This window comes from Nestor notabilis, unplaced genomic scaffold, assembly GCF_000696875.1.
Source record: "Nestor notabilis isolate BGI_N333 unplaced genomic scaffold, ASM69687v1 scaffold1600, whole genome shotgun sequence".
Taxonomy (NCBI): domain Eukaryota; kingdom Metazoa; phylum Chordata; class Aves; order Psittaciformes; family Psittacidae; genus Nestor; species Nestor notabilis.
In genome coordinates, this window is record NW_009912283.1 from 1 (window position 1) to 14143 (window position 14143).

A 14143-nucleotide genomic window follows, 5' to 3' on the forward strand; every position below is an offset into this window, starting at 1 on the left:
CAAGCTGGGGCTTTTCTTCCACAGAAAGTGAGTAAAAGCCTCTTTTATAGTTTGTGTCTTGTCGAACTCAATGCTTTTGAGTGCTGTGTGTTATTGGTAACTCGTGCTGTGGATGGGTTAATACAGGTCTCTGTTTACTGACTAAGGAAGCTGCACTGTGAGAGTTGTTTACTTGGATTTTGTTTCCTGTTTTTGCAAGAGTGCCAAGTGCCCTCTCTGTGGAGGTTGCCATGCACAATCCCCTCCATGCTTTTGGAGTCTGGTTGCCATCATGTAACCAGAAAACTGTCTGCCTTTCTGCTAGGCTCCTCTCCTCAGAGAGCCCTTGTGTCTGTGCTGCAAATAAAGCTGCTTGTGTCTGCTTGTCTTGTTGCAGATTGTGTCTGGAATCAAGTACATAATGGAGGTGGAGATTGGCCGGACAACTTGCCCTAAGCCAGCCACTGATCTCCAGAGCTGTGCTCTCCATGATGCACCACAGATGGCTAAGGTAAGCTCCAGAGCTGGCCCCTGGGTTTCCAACCCTGTCCCTCCATCTGGGTTACTACAGAGGGGCATAGGCAGTGTCCCTAGTCTGCTCCAGTGAAGATCAGACACCTTCGTGCCTTTACACTTAACAAGATTCTGCCCTTGCAGAACTTGTCTTGCTAGATGCCAGTGACAGAGGAGGCAGGGCCTTTTAGCCTGGTTTGTAACTGGGGATCTTAGACTGGACTGCATGTGTATGCCTCAGTACTCTTAAAAAGTGTTCATAGTCTGGGTCACAAGGATATGTGGTAGAAGCTCTGCCAAATCTACAGGTCTCCTGGCTCTCAGGCCAGTGTTCTGAGTCCCCATGCTATTCTTAACTCCTTATCCTATGGTGGTGTAAACATGTATGACTTGACAGTTCTTCCTGGGGAGGCTAACGCTGCTTTGGGCTAAGTACTGATCACAAGAGGAAGATTACCCTTGTTCTTTGTGCCCAGCAGGCTGTTACATGGGAATCTTGTCTAATAGCAATGTTCTTTAAGGAGTATTTTAGCTTTTCAGGTGAGAGCACCAAATATGTGCTGTCTTGATCTGGGCCCAGTCTAGTTTCTCCACAGCACTTCAGTACTTCTTTTAATCACAGCAACAGGCTTAGCCTCTCCATGTAAATGCCCTTTCTGCTTGCACATGTAAGAAGTGTAACTGCACACAAGTGATCCATTAAGTGCCTAGCTAGAAGCTTGTGTGAACCAGTGACAGCTGCAATGATTTGATACTTGCACATACATATCAGCTGTGTAGGTTGTGATTACCTGTGACTGAGAGCTTATGTTGGAGTATTACCCATGCTGAAAGCTGGGTGAATGGGTAGAGGAGGTAACCTGAGCTTCAGAAGTGCTGACCTTTCAGTTTTTCTGTTAGTGTTTATTTGAGAGAAATGATTCGTCCTGAGTAGGTACTAACAGGAGTGGTATTCCAGAATGCTTGTCAGGAGAATGCAAATCTGGAGAGCAATGGAAGTGGCATACATTCTGGATCATGTGGGGTGGTAAATCAGTGTAACAGCATAAAACAGTGTTACCAACCATTGCTCTCATCTTATAATTGCTTTCTTTTTTTCTTTCTCTCCTTAGCGCACCACTTGCAACTTCGTAGTGTACACTGTTCCTTGGCTAAACCAAATTAAACTACTGGACAGTAGCTGCCAGTAAACCTACCTTGTTCCAGCAGAGACCAGCAACCAGTTGCTCAGAGTTAAAAGAAAAAAAAAGGCAATAACACAAATTGGGATGGGCTTTGTCAATGCCTGTTAACTACTTATGTATGCTTGTGCTATGCAAGTTAAACTAGGTAACTTTCCTTTAAAGCACAGTATGATCTCAACTCTTTATTCTTTGTAATTACATTCTAGGGCAGCTGTTTTGGTCTTTCTATGGCTTTCCCAATGAATAACTCCAACATCAGAATTCTGATTAAAACCACCCTTGGTATCCCTGTTAGAGTGACTACTGTAAACATAAAAAAATAATTCATAATTGCTGTGATGTGTGGTTTTGTTTGAGCTTCTGCTGGGTTGGAGGGAGGGTTTGCTTTTATTTGTGACCTAGTCTATTGTGCCCAAAGAATGGGGAGAGAAGGAATGTGGGGTCCTGGATACAAGAGATAGAAACCATCCCTCTTTGTTCCCTAAACCTGGCCTCTGGTTTTAGAGTAGGAAGTCCTTAGCTGTTTTCACTTGAGAAACACTGTGCTTTTGAAGACAGTGCAGTGTGAAGCTCCTGATCTTGGGCAGGTGAGCCAGAGCTTGTACTGGGGCTGTGGTTTTTCAGGTGCTGAGGTACCACCGGGGATGCTTCTTATTTTGCAGAGTCCTTATAGTGCATTTCTCTATCTTGTGTCTTTTCTGTGTTTTGAAGTAAACATACACCTCTGTCAAATCTTACCCAGGGATAAATTGATTCCAATGTTCTGTCATGCCCTGTGTTAACCCTTAAGCCCAGGAGTCCTGTGTCCAGGCCTGGTGGTCCTGTTTTGAAAGGAAGGTGGAAGGGATGCAGAGGAGAGCTGCAGGAGTCATCTGATGGCTGGAGAAAGCAGCTTGAGGTGAGAGTGTAAGGGTGCTGGTACTCTTCACCTAAAAAATGATACCTTGGTGAGAGCTAACACAAACACCTTTGGGTCTGGGGGTGGGGGAGCTTGGGTCTGATGAAGGCTTTGTATTTCTAGTGGGGAATACAGCTCCCTTGGAGTGCATCTTCTGTGGGTTGTGCTTTCTCCCAAGGGATATACTACTTCCCATCATTTTCCAGGTTTGGTGATCTTGCAGTGAGCACAAGGCCAGATCTTGATTCATGTTGTCAGGGGGATGAGCTGGTTGCCTGATACCAAGATCTCCATCCAGGATGTGCTCAGATACAAGAATTAGTCCCCCTGTTTCCCCCCCCACCATCATTGCCCCATTCCCTCCGAGCGCTGTGCATAGAGATGTCCTGTTTCTCCTGCAAGCCAGGTCAGTGACTGTACAGGTGTGTGCTGTATTGCTGGGTCAGTGACCCTGCTGATCCAGAAAATCCTGGTGTCAAGCTGCTCAGGTGCCCTCACTTGTCATTTTTCTAACAACTCCATTCCTGCAAGCTTATTTCCCATTTTTCAGTCTATTTATACAACACTGGACAGTGGTGAATAGGCTCCATCATGCTTCTGGTGGGTTTGCCTGCATTTCCCTTTTAGCATCTTGGCTTGAGGCCTGTATGGGAAATTGCACTAGTTCTTAGAAAGGAGACTAGGCAAGAAATCAGGATGCAGATGGATGTAACCAGGATTTTCTATCAATTCAGCTCTGTTAGCCAGCAGCTCTGAACAGGGTGTGGGGAAAAAGAGCATCTGTGCCAGAGAAGTGTGATGAGCTCCTGAAATTCAAAGATACTGTTTTCTCATGTTGAAATGCTGATGACTAAAGGGCATGAAGGAATGGCACAGATTACCCCATCCTCGCAAGCTGAGGCTGAGTGTCAGCCTTGGTGATTGTCCCTACATGTTCTCTACTTGGACCAAATGCCAAAAAAGCCTGACCTAATTTAAGCATCTTCCATGGTGGGCTGTGCTATGCAGTTGCAACAGCCTAAGGGCAGTAGTGGAAGTTCCCCTGCCAAGAGCGTTTTGCTTGGCAAGTCCTTCTGCTTGGCTGGCTAGTGGTAGCTTGTTCAGCTGAACCCTGACCCCTCATTTTTAGCTGCCTGTTTTCTTCAGATGTTGGTGACAGATGTGAACAAGCGACCAAGGAAGTGCTTATTTCATGCTGTCTCTTGTTATGCTTTGCTTGCACCTAATGGATCAGTTCCAGGGTTGTGCTTCCTTAAACTGAGGTGGGGTCAGAGCTCTGCTGTACTCGCATGGACTTGTAGCTCCTAGCTCTGCAAAGGCAGCTGGAACAGAGAGCTGGGGAAGTCAGCAAGTTTTTGCAGCATGTGGGAATTACTGCTGTGCCCATCTATGGCATGCTCAGTTGAAGGCAACAAGGATGTATCCTCATTAGCAAAAATACAAATTCCACCTGACCAGGCTGGTACCTTTCAACCTATCTGGCTTCACATAAAGTGTGTGTGTGATAAAAAGCAGCTTTACAATGAGAGCTGCAGAACCCAGAATATGTTGGGGAATGCGGCACAGGTTGCCTTTGGCTTTTTTACCCTATCTGGCACCCTCAACCACATACCTTCTCTGCCCATGGCCCAAGACATTAAAGCTTAAACCTGTGCCCCCTGACCCTGTTTGAGCTGCATTAGGTAAGTCCTTACCTCCAGCCGTGGCTGCTGCATGGACTTTGGACCTGCCTTGTAGCTTTGTCCTCAGCCCATTCTCCTGCTCCAGGCTGGGCTCCCTGGGGGGACTCTACTTTTGGTTCATTTGCTTGGTGTCTCTGGGGCTGTTAATGGACTCTGTCTGTGGGGCCTGGGTCCAGGTCCCACCCTGGCCATTCTGAGACTGTGTGGGACTGTGCCCTGTTGGGCTGCACATGGACAGTCCTGGGCCCCTCAGCTCCTGGCTCATACCCTCCTTGTTGCTGCTCTCTGGGATGTGGTATGGCAAGGTCTTTCTGAGATCCTTGAAGCTGTATCAGCAATCCTTCCATGTATGGACACTTCCCTCTGCACACAGCCTAAATTGCAGTTTCCTGCAATTATGAAAGGAAGTGACCATGTGAGGATGCAGGTCACCCTGCAGCCCTAGGGCTGGATCACCCAGTCATGTTGCCAATGTACGTGTGCTCAGGATGTACGATATTGCTTAGCCTAAGGCATGGAGACCTCTTAGTGAGGGTCTGAAGATGCTGGGTTGTTTGTATTCATTGTTAATATGCAGCGCCTTAGAATCAGTGAATCACTGTAGTGTGAATCCTTCAGGAGATCAAATCTACTGATCAAACCCACTTGCATTTTGAATTGGTGCTCTATGTCTTGATGATGACACTAGAGAGTTAAGACTTCAGAGCTCTTTGCTTGCAGGACACAATGATGATCTGGAGATCATTTCTGCAGGATTGAGCAGGTAAGTGTCCTAAGTTGGATCCCTGCTGCTGATGGGCCCCCCTGATGAGTCTTGTAGCCCAGCTTTGGTGGTGTCCTGCTGGTGAGAAGGTTGGGAGGCAAGTGCCTGGTTCTCTTCTCCAGCTACCATGGTCCCAGGTTGAGCAAGGAGGCATGAAGAGGACTCTTGGTGTTGGCTTGAGTGAGAAGAGCGGCCAACCTGCAGGCTCCACAGTGGAAAACCCTCACGAGCACCTCCCTGTTCTCTCCCTCTGACATGGGGCATGGCTCGGTGTGGTGATGGACCCTGGGTCAGGACCTGGGCCTTGATGTGACACTTGCTAAAGCCTCTCTGGGGTGTTGCCACTAACTGGCATGGCATTACTCAACCTCTGAGCTGGTAGGCTCCTACTGTAGGATTTTGTAACAGGGAAGAAAAGGAGAAGCTCAACTGTTCATCTCCATGGTAAGCCGGTGCATGAGTGGTGGAGGGTGTGCTGGGTGCTGGTTTTGACCTTGCCACAGTGGGTGTGGGTATGTGTGTGCATAGCACTGATGATGGGGAAATCTTCCTCTGCTTCCAGCTGGGGAAAAAGCGCCAGTGACTCACAATTCTTTTCTTGTACTGGGCCTTGCTGGGAGGCACTTTCCCCTATTCTCCACCAGCTGATAAATCCCAGACTGGTTTGGGTTGGAAGGCACCTTAAAGCTCATCCATTTCCAACCCCCTGCCATGGGCAGGGACACCTTCCACTAGAGCAGGTTGTTCCAAGCCCCTGTGTCCAACCTGGCCTCGAACACTGCCAGCAGCTGCCCAGAGAAGTTCCTACCTCTGAGTGCTGAAAGCACAGTGATCTTACCGCATGGGAGTGTCGGGGAACTTCTGTGGTTAGTGAGCCTGGTGTTAGGTTGTTGACGGCCAATCAAGCTGGATGAAGCCAACTGTGCTGATGAGGAAGAGGCTGGATAAAAGTTTGTCTGTGTTTATGAATGCAGCCATACTAGTTCTGAATACATCTCTGGAGGAGAGGGGGCACCAGAACCATTTGGAAGGATGTTTTTCACATACCATGTTGCAGTTTCTTTGGGTGAAGCTGCATGTACCAAGCTCTAGTTATGCAGAGGCACTTGGGGGGGGTCACAGGGCTGATCCCAGAAGGGGTGTTGTGGGAGCTCTTCAGGAGCAGGCTCCCCTTAGGAAGAGCAGTAGCTGATAAAATGAAATTAGCTTTGGACCTCTGAGCTTGGCTTTTGGCTTAGCAGGTTGGTTAATTACGCTGACCGTCCCTTGCTAGAGCTCATGGGACTGGTTAAGATGACTGCAGATGTTTTATTATGTTTTTCCTCCCTGGATAGTAGATATTTCCACTGCTTTCTGTGTTAGCCAGGGCACACAGTTGGAAGTGCTTTTGCTGTTCAATCTGACACTTGGTCTTTTGTCTTGTTTGAACAAACCTGGGTCTGAGATCTCAGTCTAGAGAACTGGCAAGAGAGTTTTTTTGCTCTGTGCCACTTTACTCCCTCCCAAATACTGCAAATGCTTCTTGCAAATGCTTGTACTGGGAAAGCAAGAAGTAGCGGAATTTGGGTACTAGAGGGAAAGGAGCGCAGACGTGCTTGCAGCAATCCAGCACAAATCAAGAGCTCTCAGAAAAATCTTTTTGACCCCTTGATTATCACCTCTAATTGGAGTCAAACCCAAAGCCTGCACTCACTGGGGGAAGCAGCTGCTGTAGAGAAACCCAGACTGCAGCACAGGAGGGCAGAGGTAGATATTTCATGTTTAAACTAACTTGTTTTGGTCGCACTTCAAATCTGTGCCACATTTGATACTGAGGGCACTGAAATGTGCCTGATTGTCCTCAGAGAGGGGGGGAAAAAGCACGCAGTGCTTCAATGTGTCTGGGGTTAGGAGGGGAGGAATGATGATGGGGATGTTGCCTCCCTATATTTTGGCTATCTGGAGGGCTTCCAGTCAGGACAAGATGGGGAGCACTGGGCTCCTGGGCAAAACTGTGGATCAGGGATGCAGTCCCCAGCGTCCTTGGCCATTCTGGGGGTGATGCTTATGGCAGAACCTGGCATGAAAAAGGCTGCAGTGTCTGGTGAGCATCCTCTGCCCTCCCGGTTCCAGCTTTCTCCAAGAGCTGGAGAGCAAGGACCAGTCCCGGGGAGGACTCCTGCCAGCAGACCCGGTGAGTGGTCACAGTGCTGGCATCTGATCCTTCACCCTGACACCCCCAAAACACATGCAGCCAGCACAAGAACTGTGGCAGGCCACCTTGCTCTTTATGGGGGCCTTCCAGTGCAGACAGCAAAGGGTGTTGCAATGAGATGGGCTCCCAAATCTCCCTGAAGTCACAGAAACCCTGCTGCAACCAGCAGAGAGGCACAGACTGGACCTTGGTCTGAAATACTGATACAGGCAAGCAAGGTTTGTATTTTTTATTTTACAGGGAATGTTGAGAGAAAGTCTACCCTTGGGGAAGGTGCTGTGTGATGGGGTCTAAAACCAGCCTGTAAGGTGCACATGTGACCAGAACATCCCTCTGCTGACATTTGGGCTGCTCTTTCCTGGGCCTGATTATCAACATCTGCATTTTCCTGGGGTATCTGTGTTGTCTTGTGGAAGATGCTGTCTCACAAGCCCTCCTAGGAGATAGGTGATATCTGACCGTCTCGCTTGTCTCCCAGGGCTGGAGAAGATTAACAGGTACCACTCCTGCATGAAGGCTGGAGGAAACATTTTTGTGGCTCAGCCTGGGCTGTTTGCAAACAACCCCAGTCTCTGGTTTTGGAGAGTGGGACCAGGATGGAGGGCTGCTGTTGGCTGCGGACCCCTGGGTTGGGTGATACATGACTTTCCTCATTGATGATTGCTCAGATGGGCTTGCCATCAGGGTGCTGGGCTTGTCAAATGCTGGGTGCAGAGAGCCTGAGATGGAACTTGTTTGGTGGCTCTTCCCAGGTTGGAGGGGGCTTTGAGCAACCTGCTCTAGTGGAAGGGGTCCCTGCCTGATGGCAGGTGGTTGCAACTGGATGAGCTTTAAGGTCCCTTCCAACCCAAGCCAGTCTGTGGTTCTATGTTGGTGCTGTGGTCTTTCCCTGCTCTTGTGTCTCTACTGATCTTCAGAAAGGTGACATGGCATGGTTAGCAAGGAGGAGCAGGGCAAGTGAATGTAAGGGAGGAATTTCCAGCAGGCAAAAATGTTCCCAGGTACCTGGGGCTAAGTGAAGGCCTTCCTGTCCCCAGTGCAGAGAGAATGCTTTCAGCTCTTGCAGCCTCACATGTGTAACCTAAAAGCTTTCCACAGGGGGTCACCATCTCACAGGGGATGCAGGACCGGGCTGGGGACGCAGGGCAGGCTGGTTTCTTACCCTTAGCAAAAACAAGGCAGAGCCAGGCGTTTGCCACAACCCTGTCCCTTATTCCTTCAGGTACATGGCCACCTCCTTGTAGGTGCCTCCTGGAGGAACGTCTGGTAGAGCCTGATGGGTGCTGCATTTTGCTTTGATCACCCAGGCAGAAAGGCACTAGAGGGACTGATGCTGTCCCAGTCAGGCCCTCAAATCCTGGATATTCCAAACAGAGGTTAGTGAGTTGACCATATGGAGTGCACAGAATTGAGTTCTGACCCAAGAGGTATCCCTGTGGGGGAGAAGACAGGTTCAGCCCATCAGTTACAGTGGAGTCTTACCCAACTTCTCCCCTCCTTTATCGACTTCTATACTTCTTTACATTCAGGTGGAGTTTGTGTGACTCTGGTCATACAGAGTTTTGTTACTCATTGGGGCAGAATTCTCTCCTTAAAGTCAAGAAAATAGCACATGCTCAGGGAGAAGTGGTCATACCTTGGAGGTATGTGTTGGTATTATGATGAGATTAAAAGGAGCAAAGTTCATCTGAGGAAAACAATTTCGCCACCATTGCTGGCTCAGCAAGGGACATCTATTTTCCATTTGACAGCTGCTCTGTGGTTTATCAGCTGCATGGTACCATCACATTCCCATCCCTTCAGGGATTATCACCATGGTGTCTCCACTCTGCTCTCATTACTCCTCTTAACATGTGCTAAGGTGGCAGGTTGAGTTGCCTAGAGCAGAGGAGCAGATCCTGTGCATGCCAACCCTCCTGGAAGTAGCAACTGTATTTCGCTCTCAAAAAGTTTCCTTAATACTACAACTTCTGTGAGACCTCAGTTTTCTATAATTCCACTCCCCCACCACCACCCCCCGCCAAGTACTTTTCCCACAGGTGGGAAATGGAGCCTTGTCCATTTCCCTGCTCAGTGGCAGAGGGCCTTGTCCACTCATTTTTGGTGCTGGGTTGTTGAGTGACTGCACATGGATTTGGGTTTTTTGTCTTTGTGATTTCATTTCACGATAGAAAATGTGTTTTGCTGGATAGCCCAGTTGGGATGGGAATAGCTGCAGAGCTCCGCTTGTGCCTCTGGAAGCATAGATCCTGAGGCCATGTAAGCAAGTGTGAGAACTGGGATATTGAAACATGTGCATCCTCACCCACAGACCCTCCACTACCCTTGGACTTCACAAGTGCTTGGAGAAGCAAACACAGGGATTGACAAATTGCACTGATGGCTGTTATGAATGTTATATAGATAACAACATAAATGTGTGTGGGGAAGGGCTATGAACTATCCTGAGTTCTGCTGAAACTGGAGATAGCTCATTGCGATCAGTTCCTCAGGAAAACCAGGCTCTGCATAAGGAAGTATTCCCATTCTGTTTCTTGATACATTGCCATGAGAAGAGGTAGGAACTGGATGTTTCTCTGACATGATCAATAAACTGCAGTAGTTAAAATATCTTAATGACAGATTAATTTAGTGATTCTTCAGACCTCTGGCGTTATTGAAATGCAGTTTATTATGCTTGTGGAGAACTTTGCATTGCTTGTAAATATTGGAGCTGCTGAATACCAGCTTTGTACCAGCAGCCCCTGCAGTGGTGGAAGGACTACACCATTGACTCTGCAGACACTGAAACCAACTTTGTTTTTTACCACCAGTGGCATTTAATCCTGCACCAAGTGGGAAACTGTCTTTTTGCTGCTCCAGATGTTTCAGGACCACATGGAAAGCCAGGAAAAGTCATATGCACACTTCTGAAATTAGCAGTAAATGTTGTTTTCCCCTGTGGAAATTATTGCCTGGAAATTAGATAAGATCTGGAGGATCCAATTTATATAAATACCTGGGATTGTCCCATGGATTATTAAAACAGAGCAGCAGGAGCCTTACTCTAGATGGCTTCTGGACCACTCAGGCTATTAACTTGCATAAATCTTGCTTGCTTTGGAACTGAAATTAGCTCCCTTAACTGCATCAGCAGAAAGCATCTCATTTTCTACAAGCCTTTTTTTAAAGGTAGGCTGAGATTAAATGGTTTAAAATGGCAACTCAAGCAGATATAAAAGGCTGTGTGGTGGCAATGCAAATGATGTGATATGGTATAATTGGGGTCATTGGTGCAGAAGGAATGAGAATTTTTTGTTTGCTTGCTGCTTGCTTTCTTGCTCCTGGGATATTGTGCCATCAGTTAAGAACTTAATTCTCCCCTGTGAATGTGACAGACTCACCTTTGAGACTGGGAAAACTGCAAAGTGTCTTGTATCATTTGGAAAGGGTTGTGAAGATACAAATATTGACTGGAAGTGCTTGGCTTAGAGTCCTGGGATGGCCCTGGCATGACTAAATTCCTCATTTTCTGCTAACAGCCGTCTGGAGGTTACTAAGGCAGCATGTGAGTGAATGCAAGACATTGCCTAAGGGACATGAGGCTCTTCAGAGCATGACACTGGTGCTATGAGGGTGGTATCTGGGGGAGCCAGGAGGTCCCTTCTGAGCCCTCCCATGGTCATCTGGGAGAAGTATTTGCATTTTTGGAGTCCTCCAAGAGCTCTGCCTTAAGGTCCTCCTCTCCTTGAGACCTGCCTGGGAAGGCAGAAGGCTAAATCACTTCCCTGGAAGCAAAATAGCTTCTAAACAGCTACTGAAAGTTTATACTGAGGGTTGTCGTGTCATCAGCTGCATCTCAACCCTCAGTTACCGGGTTTGGAAAGAAAGCTTCAACAAGAGCAGACAGATCGATGATTGTTTTAACTACTCTTTGGTTTAAGAAGAAAACATTTGAAACCTACTGGCAGATAAAAAGCATACAATGGTTCGGGTTGGAAGGGACCTTCCAGCTTGTCCAGTTCCAACCCCCTGCCATGCGCAGGGACACCTTCCAGTAGACCAGGTAATGTTCAGTTACAGTAGTTACGGGAGCTGAGCTCTTATTTTTTGTGGCAGTTTTCTCAGTAAGTAATTTTTAATGTGTTCTGGCACCTGCAGAATAAACAGCCTCATTGTAATAAAAGCAATTTTCAGAGGAACATTTTCTAACTCTCTCAATGTGACCCTTATGACACATGGGTCACTTTACTGCTTGGAGGGATTAATTGTGTTATACACCATCAACGTCTTTCTGCTTTTTGTATTTTCATGCTAGTGTACATGAGGCTGTGCAATTCATTATCCACAGGAGGTCTGTGCTTCTGAAAACCTGCTGTAAAGTAGTTTGACTAGTGAGACAGCAGTAGGAGGTGGCTGGTCTCTTCTCCCAGGGAACAAGGGATAGGATGAGAAAACAGTCCCAGGCTGCTCAAGGTTTAGATCGGATATTGCAAACAGTTTCTTCCCCAGAGGGCAGTCAGACATTGGAACAGGCTGCCCAGGGTAGTGATGGAGTCACCATCCCTGGAAGTGTTCATAAACAGTTTAATGGTGGACTTGTCAGTGTTAGGTTAAAGGTTGGACTTGTTAATTTTGAAGGTCTTTTCCAACCTTGTCAGTTCTATGATTCTAAGAGCTAGTGAGGATTCACCTTCCTCCTGACATGGTTCACATGTGGTTCTGAGGAGGTCCCTCAGTAATGAGGTGCTGTTGAAGGGGCTATAAGGACAGCAAAGCAAGGCTTGGTCACTCTGGCTTTGTGCATGCAGGTGTTTTGGATCATGTATACTTGGCAGCATCATGAAGGAGTGCTGGATATGCCCTGATAGACTGGCCAAGAGCTGCCAGGCCACACAGGTATCTGAGGAGGGCAGGCATAGAGAAGGTGTATACAAAACGCACGCATGCAAATGTTTTGAGGCAGAGCAATGCACAAGTGTGGGGGTGACACTGGGATGGCAAAGTGAGCATCACTCTGCCCCCAGAGACAAGGTAGAGAGAAGAGGCTGATACCAGCATGTTTTTCCCTCCCCAGACGATTATAATTTTCTGCCTTGCCTTACAAAGAGTGCATTATTCATTCCTTTTGTTGTCACTGCACAATGGCAACCAAGGCAGGCTGGGATTGACACCTCCCTGACAGCCTCCAGAAGTGTTGGGTGTTTAATTGGCTGCTTCATCCCAGGATAAATAAACCTTCTGAGCCTCAGCCTCAAGTGTTTAATCAAAGAAGTTGGATGTTTAAGGGATTGGATCACTTGATCTCTTTGCTTAGAAGTTTTCCTGCTTCCCCTGGATGAGTGAGACATGCTGGCAGTTGTCAGGAATCCTAAAGATGCTTGTGCAGAGGAGAGCTGTAGTTGAAATGCTTTTCTGAATCACAGTGGAGACTATCAGATGAAGAAGTTGTTGAAAGATGGCAGTGTGGTTCACCACACTCTGGTGTTGGCTTTTCCCCCTCTATGTGTCCTCCTTGGCACAACAGGGATAGAAGTGGTTCCAGTGGTGACACACTAGCATAGGGTGCCCAGAGAAGCTGCAGCTGCCCCATCCCTGGCAGTGTTCAAGGCCAGGTTGGACACAGGGGCTTGGAGCAACCTGCTGTAGTGGAAGGTGTCCCTGCCTGTGACAGGGGCTTAGAACTGGATGAGCTTTAAGGTTACGTCCAACCAAACTCAGTCTGTGATTCTATGAACAGCTGGATGGTTCACAGGATGGTTTTCTCTCCTTACTGTGGTGTTTCAAGATGACTTACCTGCTTGAGGTCCTTCCTTGCTGGTGGAAAACACAACTTACATCAACTTTGCAGCTGTGATAGCTGTTCCATGAGAGCACACAATGTAGAAGAGACCGTAGACCCCTTTCCTTTAACATTGTTGCTATTCAAAGTCTCATTATACCTTGGACCCCTTCATTTTCTCTTGTTAATAACAATCATTTTTCCCTTGTAGGCATGCTGCTGACTTGACTCAGTTTGGCTCACGGAGTCCTGCAGAAGTCAACTGAGGGTATTCTTGTTATCTGGGAGACGTGGGTTTGGAAAAGTGCCCATGTTCACAGATAAAATTAGCAGCCATAAGGAAAGAAAATCCTGCTTCACTCTTTTTGTAACAGAAAACCACACTTATATAGTTCGTGTAACTTTCAGATTATTTAATGGTTTCTATTGTTCCTTTAAAATATGAAAATGAAATAAGTCTCCTTTCAAAAAGAATGGAAGCATATGCATAAAAAAGGTGAAATGAAACATCTCAACTACTCCGAGCTACCCATTTCTATTGAACAAATTTTATGCAATTTGTGATTCATGTCAGCACCTTCAAAACTACGTTATTTTCATCAGATTTATTATGTGTCTCTCTTTCTTCCTGAATCTAATGAATTGCATTCTCACCGAAATTGTATCATCCAGCCTCCCATTAGCAGGACTTTGATGTGTGTGTGCCTTCTGCAGCTAAATGAAGGCACAAGTTGTTCTGCTCTTTCAGCTCTCCATGCAGACCTGAGCTTCCTCCTGCAGCACTGGTAAATGGGGTACATAGTGTCTTCTGCTGAGCATGCCATAAGGAAAAGTGCAAAAGCCAAGCCAGAAATGTCCATTTCCATCTGTTCCTCAGGAAGAAATAGGTCAGTACAACAGCACTCAAAACTGAGCTTTTGCTCCTGGAGACCTCCTCAGGGAAGCCCAAAGACTGGAGGAGGAGGATGGGTGCAGATAAAAACTGTGAGTAATGCACATCTCCTGTGGGGATGTGGCTTATCTCTGGCTTTCATCCCCAAATTCAGTCCTGCATCAGCCCCTTTGCTATGCAGCCATCCTCTGTGAAGATAAATTCTTTCCCCTTGTTTTGGAAAGGACCCATGGATCATGTCTATAAAGGCATTTAGGATTAGATACATACCTATAGA

The 14143-nt window shown here is 47.1% G+C and overlaps 1 protein-coding gene across 1 annotated transcript; it reads left to right on the forward strand.

Moving 5' to 3' along the window:
• Positions 1–376: 376 nt before the first annotated feature.
• LOC104408926 (cystatin-like) lies at positions 377–1682 on the forward strand (the record flags this gene model as incomplete). Its single annotated transcript, XM_010018671.1, has 2 exons — positions 377–490; positions 1605–1682. Coding segments are annotated over 2 exons (192 nt in total), but the record flags the coding sequence as incomplete, so codon positions are not given.
• Between the last annotated feature and the right edge of the window lie 12461 nt (positions 1683–14143).